At 45.3% G+C, this 16239-nt stretch overlaps 1 protein-coding gene across 1 annotated transcript; it reads right to left on the reverse strand.

Annotated features, from left to right (window-relative positions):
* Positions 1–13518: 13518 nt before the first annotated feature.
* LOC146810724 (protocadherin gamma-B5-like) lies at positions 13519–15966 on the reverse strand. Its single transcript, XM_085614989.1, has one exon. It carries the CDS (start codon positions 15964–15966, stop codon positions 13519–13521), a length of 2448 nt encoding a protein of 815 aa, XP_085471115.1.
* Positions 15967–16239: the final 273 nt, after the last annotated feature.

Genomic DNA, 16239 nt, shown 5'->3' on the forward strand with positions numbered 1-16239 from the left:
AATTCATCCATCTTCCAAACCACCTGTTTTGGATTGGCTACTTCTAAAAAATTAAAGTCACCTTCTGTGCCGGATCTGGGTGCTTACCCCAATTGGGATAACCACACAGATCTGTCCCTTACTGCTTTGCAATCATTAGTTTCAAATACATCTTTCAATATTTCGAAATTTAATAGTGAGGGTTGGTTGGTTTGGCAAAGCAGTTCAGACACCTGTCAACGTCGTTTTCTGGGACTGAAACCGGGGTATACTCAGGAACGCGTAGACCCTCGGTTTGAGTCGTCACATACTGTAACTACATACTCTGTGGGTAAGTTATGTCAATCTTGGCTGCGACATTCCACCTTGGCATCTGTCAAAGTTCATTTATCACAATTACATGACAAAATAGATTTGAATGATTTTGTTAAAGGTCCTGTGGGTGGCAGAACCAAAAGGTGGGCGTATGCTATTTACAACGAAATCTGGAAGTTGTCGCAGATTGAGGCGGCTTCCAGATTGAGAGCTATTGACCAAGCAAACATGGAAATGGTTTTAGCCGTTATAGATAATAGCATTAGCACTCTCTCTTCTAGAATTTATACATTAGATAATATTGTTTCTTCTGTTGTTGATATTGTGCATGATGATATGTCTGTGTTATATCATGGTCAAAACCAGTTGCGTTCTGTTATGCAGTTTGCATGGACGTTGCAGACGTTAAAGGCAGGGAGGGTCCCTTGGGACTATCTGAACACTACATCGTTATTCCTTCCCTTTAACCTTACTGACAAGCAGCGATTTATGTCCATGAAAGATGCTACATATTCGTTGTTACATATTGAAAAATTAGAACCGTTGCCTTACTCTGTGGCGGAGATCGATTCGGCCACGTGGCTAGTACACGGATTGATAACTCTGCCGTTCGCACTTTTTAAGTTTACGTCTTGTATGAAACATTATGCTCTGGGTAGATATGAACAGCTGGGCACCGCTTTCATACATGAGGTTTGGTCCCTCCCCTTTACGTATAGATGTACTAGGGACGGAACTGAGGTTTATTTGAAGGGCGAGGAATGTACCACGACACCAGATCATTCCTTGGTATGTAGGCACATTCAATTACACGGCGCATGCAATGTACAAGCCCCGAATTTGGCCTGCGTCCTACGAGGTGTCCCAGTGCCTGTGATTACGCCTTCTTTCACGCTGCTTGGAAACGGTAGTTATTTAATTTTGAATAATGAAGCTTGCTGCGGGATGTTAGTGGGAATCCCGTACATAGTAACTGTCTCGCAGAAAGTTGTCTGCTGCAATAATGTTCTCTTTCCACCCCCGCATGGGCCGCTGGATGTTTCCATCTGGCCTTCGATTCCAACCTTGAAAGCAGAGTTCAACAAGTTGAGCAGAATAAGAGCTCTATTGTCCCAAAAAGAGGTGCCATTGACTTCCTCTCGTGAAACATTTGTCCTTCACGTTGCTAATACGCGCACTGAGGTACAGGCGCTTCTGAATACTGACCTCCCCCTACATTTCGGCACTTTGATCCAAACTATTTTCAATGCCTCGTCCACGACCGGCCTGGCTCATTTTTTTTAAACTTGTAGGCTCAGGCCTCGTGACCTCTTTCCAAACTATTTTTGGTGTGATTCCGGCATTTTTTCATTCGATTTTCTCGAGCGTCTTTGGTGGTGTTCCGCTGCTTCTGGCGCTGGTGGCAGGTGTGCTGCTTTTACTTTTCGTGCTACGGAATGGCTGCTCTTTCTGTGCCCCACGAGCACCTGTCCCGTCTGCATCTTCTTCGTGATAGGATGCTTGACTTTTATGGTACTTTGCCATTGGCGACTTTGAGCCTGGCATATGGATTATCCTTCAGGTATTCCTACTTCACCTGCGTGCAACCTGTATTTCACTGCCTGGATTGTCCCTTTGAATGGCCTCTGGATTTGTGCTTGACCAACATGGTGTCTCCGGTGCCGGATTTCGATCGACTGATGAGGCCCTTAGTGTCTCACGAGTTGGCCTGTTCTGGTGTCCGGATTATGGCCTGTGGTGCGGCGCATGGTATCCTGGGTAATTGGGACATCTCAGCGGCTGCCTACGACTTCTTGGCTATGAGCTATTTGGAGGAACATTCCGGTTGCCCTCTGATTGTGCTAGAGGCTCCGATGGTTGAAGAACACGTATGTTCCTTTTCTTTAATTAATTGGATGGCTGAGACTTTTAGTGGCCCTGCAAACGATTTTTTGTTGGAAGCAGTTGCCACGTATGCTGCCTATACATTCATGGATTAACTGAACTATCGTCCTTTGCGCCTGTGCTACTGGACAGCACCCTAGCGCAACATTTATTCTTTTCTTTCTCCTTTTTTCTCCTCTTGATGGTCGTTTTGAGATTTTTTTTTTACTTGCATTTTTTTTAAACCCATGTTTATTTTTTTGTAGTTTCGGACTTTAGCACATTCTGAAACTTTGAATTGGTTACGCCTTGTTCTGCTCTGTCGAAACTGAACTCTGCGTTCTCTATTTTCTTGCCTATTAAATAGTGCTTCGATCAAGGGGGCATGTAGTGAGTTCTCCCTGAATACGTACATACATTGTTAAGTTAGCATAACCACGTTAAATGTTAGAAAGCCATCTTTCTGCTTTTGCACACGACACTGCGTTTACATGTTATTTCTTAAACAAACTGCTGACTCGAGACTTGCTTCACACGAGAGCAATCTGTTGTTACCATCCCAAGCTCTGCGCAGCGACCTTGGTCTATACATGGTGTGACAAACAGTCTGGATTATTACACAATGCATGTTTTCCACTCTAGGTTGATCGACCCACTATTTAGCCATAACACACGCGCAGCTGCAAGTACCTGAAAGTTGGTGCTTTTAATATCACAGACATCATGTTTATTATTCAGACCGAAGACGAGCCTTCCTGCGAGAAGACTCCTGATGCTCCTGTGATGTGATTTCACTAAGCTGATCTTTGAGGTATGGGGTCCCCTATTCAAGCCTAAGAGACCTTCTATTAGCATAATAATAATATTAGCTTCTTAGTAAAGGGAAGGTGGTAGTATCCACTGTCATTATAATATGATCACCCCTTTTATATTCTATGGTATTGTAACTATGTTGATGGTTTTGATATTAACCATTTGTCTGCTTGTATTAGCCAAAGTACTGCATCTTAGGACACGTGGTCTATAAAAATAAACTCTTTTTATTTACACCGTGTCTCTGTTGATTATTGTTGTGGACTGATGTGAGAATAATATACGAACAGGTATTTCCGATTCCCACCATTCCTGAGAGTATACGGAGTCGCTTGTTCTGGGTTGTCTTTTCATTGGGACCGCCGAGCTAAATCTCGGATAACGAATGGGACACTTATGCTAGCCGGATACTGGGTTCTGGGTTCTGAGGTGAGTTTCTGGTACACCACAATTCACTGAGGCCCTGGGGTTCTACGCATAGTTCTGTGTATAAGCAGAATCCCTGCAACAGCACCTCACACAAAACAGGGTTGTAAAATACTGGGAAGACATGTTTGAGCAGAACATGTTCTTCGGTGAGAAATATTCTGCACAAATTAAAGTACATTTGGTATGTTGAAAGACTTTTTTTCATTTTTACTGTAGGGCATGCACTTGCTTTCATTTTTTTGTGTGCAAATTTAGGTAATGGGACATGTTGTGAAATTCTGTGTAACATTAGTCATCATCATGTCTGTGTTTTAATGCACTGCATTTACGACATCCCATTTCACCAAATTTAATCTCAGTTCTGTGATGTCCATGGTTTTATTTTCAAATAAATTTAATACTCAAGAAAGATAAAGGGAATAATACAGAAGTTTTATGAAACAGAATGTGATTTTAAAATAAGCAAGTAGAACGCTTTAACTTCGAAAAATCGTCAATTAAAATGGCAGTCTAAATGAATGCGAAGACTTCATATCAGAAAACACAACAGCTGAACTTTTGACATCTTAAATTTATCAAATATGTAACGTTGCTCTGCTAAAAAAGCACTTTAAAACAGACACAAAGGACCTCAATTCTTAAAAGCTGTATCATATGAACACCCCTAATGTCCTGCTTGTGAAATCTCAACTTCATGCCCCGCAGCTTATACAGAAGGAAGATGCTAGACTAGGCCGCAATACAAGAGCGATTTAAAATACCCAATGACCATGGGCGTCCGCAGAAATTTTTCCGGGGGGGGGGGGTGGGGGGTGGGGGGTGGTAAAATATTAACGTCATCACCATCCTCCGACATGATGTGTGCCAGGTGGGGCACAAGAAACACTGGGGCGCAGGAGGAGCCATGGGGGACAGGAAGCAGGCTGCATATGATCTCATACACCATAGGGTTGTTGTGCCACAGCCATCTCTTTCTTTAATAAAGTAAGATTTCTCTGGTGGTTAATGCAAAGATCTGTGTTTTGTCTACACCCAGTTAAGAATCATGAAGTTTAACATGCACATTTTAGATTTGTATTTTATGTATCAAGGTAAGCGGGTTACTGCTTTTGACATCCTCTTGTTACTTGCTGTTCATAACTTGCAATAATTCTAATATATCACAGAGAGCTATGGATTGGCATCAAGGAGCTACATGCAACTGTCAAGGTTTAGAACCTTATTGTTATTTTCAAAATCTGTCTGTTAGCAAGATTGCCAAAAGAGGTAATTGAGAAGTAAGAAAGTCTAGAGGGGTTTTAAATCATGACTTTGTGTTTCTCCCGACCAGGCACTCTTGACAATTTGTAATCCTCATTGTTTTATGCAGCATACTGTAGATTGATTTGAACACTTATGATTTATTGTCTTTTTTTAACGTGTGCGTGTGATGTAACATAACATACTCTGACACCCTACACTGGGATGAGAAAGGCTATGAAACAAATAAATAAAAAAAATGAGAACATTTTTTAAATTATAATTTGTGTAATTACCCAGATCGGACATACTTGCGGTGTGTGCTCATCTCTTCTACACAGAGGTTGAACAACTTCAAAAACCTGCCTCCAAATCAAATTTTCCTTGTACAGATCACAAGCTGTCTCTCTTAGTTTCCCTCGATTGCATTAGCATTTTGGTGTTAGGCTCCAAGTAGTTCCCACCATGGTGGTACTCAAACAAAAGGAGTGCTGATGGCCCTTTAAATTAGGCCCTTCTTTTGGGGTTCCACCACGTGATACTCAAACAAAAGGAGGGCTGATGGCCATTTAAAGTAGTACATTGTTTTGGGTCCACCTGGAAGTGAAAATAAAAAAGCCCCTTCACCGCCTGCAGGTTGATGCTGTAGGAGAGTAGGATCTGCTTCTTATGGTTACCCCCACTTTTTGCTGATGTTTCACTGTTTTTCAACTTTAGTCTGGCTGGGGCCCTGCTATTCAGGACCCCAGCTTAGCTGATTCCTCTCTAAAATGGATTCCAGGTACCTTAGGTACCCTACAGATTGGATTCTGGAGTGCCCTTTTAAGCCCCTAGTATATGGTATATTATGTACCCAGGGCATAGGTACCCTAGAGGCCTACCAGGGGCTGAAGCATGTATTATGACATCCCTGAGAAGCCTTCCAAAATGACACCACTGGACTGCTACTGCAGCCTGAGTAAGGTAGTACATGCACCCCTTACTGTGATATAGGTTACCTGTACCACTACCCATACACACACATATAAACCTATAAGTCACTCCTATGGCAGGCCTTATCAATCCTGAAGGCAGAGTGCTTGGTTTTTATGTGAGAGGGTGCCCCTGCATGAGCAGAACCCCTCTGCAGCGTTCAGAGTCTATTCTCTGATACTGTTTAGGGTGCAGCCTGACCATAAAGTCTTAAGTGCATTATAACCTCGCGGTAAATGCTAACTTTGGGATGGCTGCACGGAAACATGTTGTGTTTGGTGTCAAACATCTTGGAATCCTACCCCCACACCAGTCACTGGTGTGGGAGTAGGAACCCACCCTTCCAGAGGGAGAGACATGACAGCACCGGTATACCCAGTACCAACTTAACAGAGCCCTGGCATTACAAAATGGATGCTGCAGCCAGACACAAGTCTGGCCTCCTGCTGCTGACAGATACTCCGGCAGGGGAGGCCTGGACAATAGGTTTCCTGTCACAGGAAGGTGTAACCACCTCCCAGACAGGCTGATGTGTATTGGGGCTGGGAGGGAGCGCTCCCATAGTGCTTTGAAGTCCTGCACTGAGGGCACATTTTGTGTCCCTGTGCATAGTCCAGCTCAAACCGGTTGCAGGGGCTACCAGCCCCTGCTCTGGCGCGAAACTGGACAAAGGAAATGGGTGTAGCCACCCCTCTTTCCAAACCCTCCCATAGGTGGGTCCCTTGAGTTAGTCCAACCCCTTCCTTAGGTATAAGTAAGGAACCTCTGTTACCAGAACTTTAGATATCCCTGGACGAAACTCTGAAACTGAATCCTGGAACTTCGACTTTCTACTCAAGACTAGAAGACTGAAGAATCTCCCTTGGAGTCAAGGAGTGACTCCCCTGCTTGGCAGGCACCAATGACGCATCTGTCCGGTCTGCATCTCCAAAGCTCCCACCGGACAGCGAAGACTTTGCAACACCAGAGGTGGATTTCCAGACTTCCCCGAGGTGACCAGAGTCCCCAGCAAAGCGGAGACCCGTTGCTGTCGTGGGTAACATGGAACCGGAATCCCTGGACTCCGTGCACATTTGCAAGTGCATCACCATCCTGACGACTCTCGAAGCTGTGCTTTGGGTTACTTGTAGCCCAGACCCCGAGCAGAAAATCCACCGAAGATTGCTGGCCTACCCACTCCGAGTGACCCGTGGGCTGCCATTTTGTGATTCAGCTCGAGGTACCTTCGCGATCCCTTATCCGTCGACATGTGGGTCTCCGAGAAGGCAACTCTGATTTTCCTTGGGCTTTCCTGGTTGCTCCAGACGTGCCCCCACTCGCCCTCGCTGGGTGAGTTCCTCAGACCTTGCTGGTCCTCACCGAAGCCATTGTTCTCTTTCTGCGTGGGTTGCTGTTGCCAAGGCTTGGTGTGTCCAATCCGGACTCAGACGCTGCAGCACTCGACATCCTTTGTGGGACAGCTCGAATCCAGCTCCTGGTTGTCCTCGACGCCTCCTGGTCCTCGTGGCTGAAGAGTCAAGCTTCCCGTCAACTCACCTGAAGCACCCGACATCGATGGGCATTCGACTATCATGGCCCTGGTCACTGGCAAGTGACCCAGACTCTGTCCCCTCTGCTTTCAGGTTCATCTCATCTTCGATCCAGGCTTGGATCTCTTCGACACTTCGCATCTTCCCGGCAGCAGCACTTCTTCACCAGCTTCCATTGAAAACGACGACACGACTCAACACCATTTGACACCTATGCACCCGGCTCCCCTGGGTTAGGTAACTGGAGTACTCCGGTGCTCCCGTGGCTGTTGGCCCTAGACACTTTTAAGTCCAAAAGGGTTTGCTCCCAGTCATCTCCTAAGTGTCCTTAAACTTTAAAATTCCAACCACGACTTTCCCCATAGAAGCTAACGGCGCTCACGGCTATGTTCCCACACTGCACGCGTCCCCCGTGGATCCCCTGTGTCGCTACCTTGGGTGGTTCTGAAGGGGCTCAGCGATTCTACAGGCTCTAGACCTTGTGTCTAGTCAAGTCGTGGTTCTTATACCACTATTTTAGTATATGGTTTGGTACGCCCCTAGGGCTAACTGTATATTGTGCTATTTACTGTTGATATTTGCCTTGTAACTTGTGTACTTCGACTTCTAGCCTCATAAAGAGACTAGAGGGGTGTGTTTTAGAATACATATATTTTATATATACCTGGTGTGGTTCTCCTTTCATTTGGTCATTCAAGAGTTTATAGACTGGTAAACCAAGCTGCTTTACATTCCTTCAAGACTTAGCCTGAAGGCTGCTCTCCATAGCTACCACTAGGATAGCTTTCAATAAAGGTTGTCTTTGACCTATTCACCATAAGGGGTTGTTTGGACTGGTACAGGGTGCCCACTATAACCAGTGAACAGCATATACCAGGCCAACTTCTCACAGATGCTCAGAATAAAGAGCTGTCAGTGGCGGGTGCTGCTGAATGTGTCTTGGTGTTGGCAAATTACGCCAGGCCAAAATCAGCATTCCCTCATGAAGGGCACCCTGGATCCTGGACCATGCTTAATAACAGCCCCGGGATCTGGCAGGAGCACCCTCATGTTCTGCACTGTACTGAGCACATGCATTACCCCACATGAGGTCATTCTCAATATACTGTACAGGTGTGTGGTAAATCCCCCGTTTTAAAGTGCACCAATCTCTGAAGGGCGTGGGTTTACCTCAAATAAATACCGTTCACAAGCAAGTGGTAAATGCTTTCTACCATCTATTAACAATGTGTGCCAGGACAGGTTGCCCAATAAATACGCAATTACACAAACAGTTACATTAGTTTGGTCTGGTTCTTACGCCGAGGGTTTAAGAGGAAACAGCACCTTACAGGCCTAATTGTGAGGTGGGTGGAGAGAACAAAGGCAAATGGTTATATTTTTTGTTCTTACTCCTGTTATGAGCTGATCATACATGCCGTTTGCTCTTGTATTTGCTCATGCAATCTTGAAAGGGTCCTACCTGGAGGATACTTGATGTACAAATCTATACGCTAGGAGTAATAACATTCAAAACTTGCCACAGGAAACGTTTACTCATGTTATTCCTTATTTCAGGGGGCATGTAATTGGGTGCAAATACATGCCCCATTGCCAGCACCCAAATAATAATACTGCATCAGGTGCAAATGAGAGTTTGTACCTGAATTGTTATCACCAGCAAAGCTGCCATCGGAGACTAAACTAGCAACAAACAAATTCACAGATTTTAGAACCAAGAGTGTTTAAAGTCAGGCCCGCAACGCCCATTGCGCTCAAAGGGCTTCAGCAGCCCCACCCTCCCCCCGCCACCCTCGTGTGTGTCAGCCCGGCTGAGACAGCTTCCCGGGCACACACACAGCCGCACCCGAGTACTTCACAGGTCTTTAAAAGACCATTTACTTGTTAATGAGGCTTTGTTGTGTTTTCACCCCTTCTTAGAGCCCCTGCATCTCCTCTCTGCATATGGCTGGATGAATTAACCCCCCCTCCACCCCCCCCCCCCGAAATTTGACTCTAGTTGCGCCTCTGTTTAAAGTCGAGGTAGGAGAGAGATGAGTTGGCGTGAGGTTTAAAAGAGGGGTGAACGAGGGATTGAAGATGCCTCGTGGTGATGGTCATGGGCGTCGGCAGGAAGGGGTGCGCCGCGGGGGGGGGGGGGGGGGCGGTGTCAGGCGCCCCTCCTTGCCCCCCCCCCCGCGGACGCCCATGCCAATGACTACCCAACAGCAAATGAATGCAAGAAAATATCTAGTGAATTGCACAAAAAATCCACACAGAAAGCGCTATTGTTTGCTTCTTAACTGGTCGCACACAGCAATCAATGTCAGCTAGAACGCCACATTCGTCATACTAGTGAACATGCAGCACACATTGGCTTGCTCTAGGCTGTTTTTGCTGGAGTTGTTCTGGGCTGAGTAATTTTTCTCCCGAACCCCCACATTACGGAAAACCCAACCGCTGCACTGTTGTATCTATCATAACCTGCACTTGTAGAACTGCAACTTCATCTCAAGGGGGCTCTTGGCACAGATCACAGATAGTAGATGTTATTATCCAAATCAATGCTACTCACTTTGTCGACCCCTGAAGGATTAAAGACTTAAAAGTACTATTGGGATTCAAACCTTTGAACAAGTGATTAGGCCTGGATTGTTGCAGTGGATGTGTTTTGTAGCAAATACCACATTCCCCACAATTTGCCTGGTAGATTTACCACAAGAAAATACTTGTTAGAGTCTGGGATCTGTGGAATTTGACGTGAATGCACAAATTCCACACATCTTCATCATTTTCAGGGGAGGCGAATTCAGAATTAGTGGTATTTACTGCTCCTGGAAAACAGTGAACCCAGGGTTTTGGATTTTACCTGGTGTGATCATCACCTCAACTGGGCCACTAATACCGAAGGTCTTAGAGTTATTTTAACATGCTGGTTTTTAATATATATTCCAGACAAAAACCTGACAAGGGGCTGTTGATATTACGCATTTCTAATGACAGAGAGCTCTATGAGGTAAGCAAACAAAGGCACCCTGAAGCCATCTGCTCTGCTTAAGAAAATGAAACCATTTCTCCCAAAAGTGACTTCAGAACTGCTGTTGACGTCCTTGTACTCTTGCATCTGGACGTGGAAGCCCCCTGTCCCATGTCCTTCAGACTTCACATTGGTCTCTCTCCTAAGGGCATTCTCCTTGCTGCAGAAGGTCTCCTCTAGAGCATGAAGAGATATGAACATATCACCTCTATCCTGATGGAACTCTTCTAGCTCAGTGTCAACCCTCCCCATTGCCAAGACCGTCTGCATGATCTCTAAAGCCATCATGAGCATCACCCCTGCCTATCTGTCCGAGAAGCTCGCCATCCTTGGGGGCTCTCAGCAGGTCTGTGTGTGGGGTATTCTCTGAATAGGACTCAAGCCTGTTCCTGTCAATTTGCTGTCATTTAATTGTAGAGTAGGAGCCGGTTTGGGGTTTATAAGCACTCTTACTACTGGATTTGTTTCTTTGGGTGAAATGGCAGATTTATGTACTAATTATAACTGCATTGCATTGCGCCTGTTGCTAATACCAGCACCAGAGATACACACAAGTTCAGATGCTGAAACTGGAAAGTACTTTGTTAACACTTAGATCTTCAACAGTAGCTCATTCAGGTAGCACTATAATATCCCATTAAATGTTCAAAAAAGGGCCTTTATACAGTATATGTTAAGGTTACCCAGCATGTCACTGCTTTAATTATGTGTAACATGTTTAACACATATGAGGGGTTAAAGTAATCTTTGAAGTCTTCAGAAGTAAACTGCAACAGATGCAAGTGTATTCAAGTACCACTTTCTGTACACACACACAACACACTGCCTTTTTGATAACTTTTAGTCATTAAAAAAAGTCAGCTGTGTGGCACCGTAGCTTTCACATTACACAAACACACAGGCACACACACTCTCTCTATGTAATTTCAGATTAACTCATAAGGCCAAAAGGCTCCTAATCAACTGATCTCTCATTTTTCTGAATCTAATTAGAAGTAAGACGGGCTAGTTTTGTCTCCCATCGTGGCATCTGGTTTGCTTTGCTGGTTATCTCACGTGACCCTAGACAAATGTTAGATCTACGAGGAAGAGCTGTGCTTGTGCTTCTTGAGCTCAAAGACTTATTCAAAACCTTCCCACATTCATTTCTTATTAATGGCTTTAACAAGGTGGACATCCACAACCTTGTTCTGCTCTTCACCTCCCTTTTTGTCAGACACGGACTTGAACTGTCTTTCTAGAGTCTTTCTGCGGAAGAGGTGTGGCGCCGCGGCCAGGGTGACTGACTCCGGAATCTGGGGATCACAGTTTGATCCCTGGCGGCAGATTAGCCCAGCACCATGTGACTCTGGGCAATAGCTTGCTTAATCTTCCCGACGGCCCCCAGCGCCTAGAGACCCTTACGGGTGATTGTTCGCGCTTTACAAATGTAGATTATTATTATTAGTCTGCTGTTCTGCCAAGTCTCTCAATATCAGCCCTCCGCTCTACTCTCTTTAAATCTTCCTACTCGTAAGAGGATGTGGAGGCCCTGGATCATTTGTGGTCATATATAAATTCCACAAATTAGTTTCTTCTGTTAACGACCAGCCACTTTTTCTAGTTGTATGGTGCCTGTTAGATTTCTATTATTTCTGTTTAGTATCAAGATTTTTGTTTTATGTGAAACAATATTCAAACTGATTTTCGTGAGAACGTCTTTTAGTATGCTTCACTCTTTAAATTGTTACTAAATATCAGCACTAGGCTCCCCTTAAAATGTCAAATACAGTAAAATGTTCTAGCTGGCATATTATAATTGTAAAACGAGAATTTTGATTAAAAGTTTCGTTAGACATGCACATTCTTGGCATCTTCAATAAGTTTTCATATAAATCATCTTAATAGTGTTAGCTTTGCAAACAGAAATGTGCTAGGTGAAAAGAAGCCATGCAAATAACACTGTGAGGGATATGCATGTATGTTAATTGTTATGTATGTTTGGCAGTGTGTGAGGGTTCATTTAGCAATTTGTCTACAATTGAGTGTCAATGTTATTCGCCTACCCCGGGCTCTCTGTCGAGGTTGTTTACTTAAAAGAGCTGAGAGAGGGCGAGGATCCTGTATCATTGTGCTGTGAACGGCAGATGGTGCATGGGGCCGAGGGGCACATGAAGTGCGTTTTTGGGTGAATGTGATGCAAATGGCAGATGTTGTATGAGCTTGGGATAGTTGTACTGGGGCATAGGTGAGTAACCATAACACCAGTTTGTGATATCTGGTAGAGGATGTAAGAGTCCTGTGGCCAGTACAAGAGGTGAAGTACTACTCATAATTCTGACAAACTATTAAAAATACATATTTGTATTTATTGGTTTACACTCACTGCTGGTTACAAACCACTGACACTGAATAGCTAGTAATGCTGCTATTGAGTTGTTTAAAATATCGAGTTGTGTTTAAGCACACCAGCATTTGGAATACTAAGTGAACAGACTTGTCATGCTCTTCACACTTAACCTGCAACAGACGAAAAAGCATACAGCAACTGTACTGTAAACACAATAGCGGACGCACATACATATACAGAGACACAGCTATACCCAAATGCGCACTCTCTTTCTGTCTGTCTCACACATGCACACAGCTTTTCTGTTTTCAAACGTGTAATTCAATATAGTGTGCTGTGGCTGGTTACGCACTAACATTCACCGAGAAAACATTCACAGTGTTCCCACATTCAGAGGCAATTCTAGTTTTTTTGAGCCATGGTTAGAATGGGAATGTGAGAAGCCCCTCCAATTTGCATATAATATGAAACATTCTGGGCTGTGAGCAAATCTATAGATGTCCCTGCTCCTGAAGTTGCTTCATGCAGACCCCTCTTGAGCTACATCCCATCCTCTCAGCCTCATATAGTGACCTCTTTTACGGCTCATAAAGGACGTGTGATATGTGGTCTGCTTGTAGGCAGAGATGGTTAAAACACTGCTTGGGGAGTAAATTGCAGGACAATGGTGCCTTTGTATGGGAAGCAGGGTGGGAGGCCTGAGTGGAAAAGAAACCTGAAGAATGTGCCTCCTTGAACAGGAACCAGAGAAGCCCCCAGCCTTCGCAACACCACTGCATCGAGGTCCGGTGGGGGGGGGGAGAGGCGCAAATTTACAATGAGAGACCTGCTCTCAATTAGATGAGCAAGAAAACCAGTGTGATGTGGTCTGGCTGTGGCGTACAAGTGCGGGCCCCATGTTAGTGGGCTGGGTGCTGGGCCCTGGGCAGCTGCCCACACTGCCCATGTCTAGCACTGGCCCAGCCCACTTTTACTGATTTGGTATGAACTAAGAAATATCCACCATGTTCCTAAACTGATGTGGCAAAGGGAAACTATTTGTAATCACAACTGGCAAGAACTCTCACCTGATTCAAGCCGTCACTCTCAATAGTTTCTCCAACAGACTCGTTTCCGATCCCAGAGTCATTCCCAGAAGACAGGACATCCGTGGAAACCTCCTGACTTGGTTGAAGGAAGGTGAAGTGATTGTTCCCAGAATCCATGGCCACGGCGACCTCATAAGAGTAGGGCAGAGGCAGAGTTCCATTCTGGTAATTAGATGTGACTCTTGGATCAATGTGTGAATAAAGAGCGGGGGTTAGAGATTCAAACTTACTGGGTTCCTTGCGGTTTTTGCATTTGAAAATCACAACGAGCATCAAAGATAAAACAAATAAAAGTGAAATTAAAGCTAATGCTAAAACCAAATAGATATTTAAATTAGATTGGTTGTCTGTGTCCCGTGGTTGGTTGCTTAGCTCAGGAAGGGCCTCCTGTATGTTTTCTGCAAACACCACGTTTAGCGTAACAGTGGCTGACAGCGGCGGCTGTCCATTGTCCTTCACCAGGATGACCACCTTCTGCTTGAGCGCGTCCTTCTCTTGAAACACTCTTGATGTCCTGATTTCTCCAGTGTGGAGCCCGATTGTAAAGAGTGAGGGGTCGGAGGTCTGAAGCAGGTGGTAGGAGAGCCATGCGTTGTGTCCAGCGTCTGCATCCACAGCCACTACTTTTGTGATTAGGTGACCCTTCTCGGAATAATGAGGGACCATCTCAAACATTACAGATCCATCTGGACTGGGTGCAGGGGAGAGGACTTCAGGGGAGTTATCATTCTGATCCACAATAAATACCCTCACGGTGACATTACTGCTGAGAGGAGGAGACCCAGAGTCCTGACCTCTCACCTGGAACTGAAACTCCTTCAGCTGCTCATAGTCATAGGAGCGCTGGGCGTAGATCACACCAGTCTGGGAGTTAATGGAGATGTAGGAGGAAAGAGGGATGTCCAGATGAGTACCTTGTACAAAGTAAGTGACACGGGCGTTTAGATCCAAATCTACATCAGATGCCTTTAGACGGTAAATAGAGGCCCCGGCTGCATTGTTCTCTGGGACATAGACCTGGTAGGAAGATTTATCAAAAACGGGTGGGTTATCGTTTATATCGGATAGCTGTAATCGGATAGTTCTACTGGTGGCCAGAGGTGGAGATCCTTTGTCTGTGGCTGCAACTGTGATGTTGTATTCTGGGACAGCTTCTCTGTCCAGGGTGCTTTCAGTTACAAGCTTGTAATACTTTCCTGAAGAGGAGATTAATCGGAAAGGTATGTTTTCTTGAATCTGACATACAACCTTGCCGTTGTCTCCTGCATCTCGGTCATGGACACTGATGAGCGCTACCACAGTACCCGGGGACGAGTCCTCAGGGAGGGAACTGGAGACAGATGTAAAGGTTACCTCGGGGGCATTGTCGTTCTCATCAGTAACTTCTATATGCACTCGACACTGTGCAACATGCCCCCCTCCATCCCTTGCTTCTACTGCCATTTTATAAGAATTCATCTTTTCAAAATCGAGGGCACTCTTAATTTGAATTTTTCCAGTATCTGCATCCAAAGCAAATGTATTAAAAAACTGGTCAGGTATGTTCCAGAAAGAGTAGGTGATTTTTGAATTTGAACCTTCATCCTTGTCCGTGGCTTTTACTTGAAGCACCACCGAGTTAATTGCTGCCCCTTCACTGATGCTGGCTCTGTAGACCTCTTGACTGAACACTGGGAAATTGTCATTGGCGTCAAGAACATTAATATTAATGTCCACGGTGCTCGATCTGATTGGATCTCCGCCGTCAGAGGCAGTGAGAACCAAGCGATGGTGACTTTCTTTTTCACGGTCTAAGACAGTTTCCAGAACTAATTCCGCATATCTGTAGCCATCGATGCTCGCTTTTTCTTCCAAGACAAAATGTGGGTTTGGGCTCAGCTTATAGCCCTGCAGGGCATTAATGCCAATGTCGGGGTCCCGAGCATTGCCAAGTGCAATGCGGGTCCCTGGCAAGGAGGTTTCAACTATTTCTACATCCATGGAGTTCTTTGGAAAACTCGGGGGGTTGTCATTAATGTCCTTAATAAAAACTTCTACGTGAAAAACATTCATTGGATTTTCCACAACAGCCTCGAAGGTGAGGGGGCAGGTGGGCGACTCCCCGCACATCTCCTCTCTGTCGATCCTGTCACTCACCTGGAGGTCCCCGGTCACAGGGTTCACGGTCAGATACTGTTTGTCAGCATCAGAGACAACACGCAGATTCCTGCCGGACAAAAGCCCGATATTTAACCCCAAATCCTTCGCTATGTTCCCAACAACGGAGCCCCTCTTCAGTTCCTCTGAGATTGAATATTGTATCTGTGCACAGACCGCCTCACAGACCCATAGAAACAACAAAGACTTCAGTACTTGCCGCCTGCCTCTCGGTGCTGCGGCTCCGATGCCCGTCATGGTCAGCGCTGCTTTTTCTTTTCAGAAAGTACAGATTTTCGTGAAAATGGCAAATAAAACACTAACAAAATCTTGAATTAGGAATCCACGCCGAGAAAATGTCCCGAAATTAATTAGGGGTACTTCCCTTGCATCCCAAACTCTGGCTGTGTAGCAGATGTATGCGAAGAGCTCCCGGCAGTGAATCCCTTCCTTCCCAGTCTCTGGTTCTCTCCAAAGTGACCGAGCTCTGCGATTACAGGAGGCTACAGTGAGCTCGGGCTCTCGCCCAGG

Source organism: Triturus cristatus, chromosome 7 (genome assembly GCF_964204655.1).
Source record: "Triturus cristatus chromosome 7, aTriCri1.1, whole genome shotgun sequence".
In the NCBI taxonomy this organism is placed as follows: domain Eukaryota; kingdom Metazoa; phylum Chordata; class Amphibia; order Caudata; family Salamandridae; genus Triturus; species Triturus cristatus.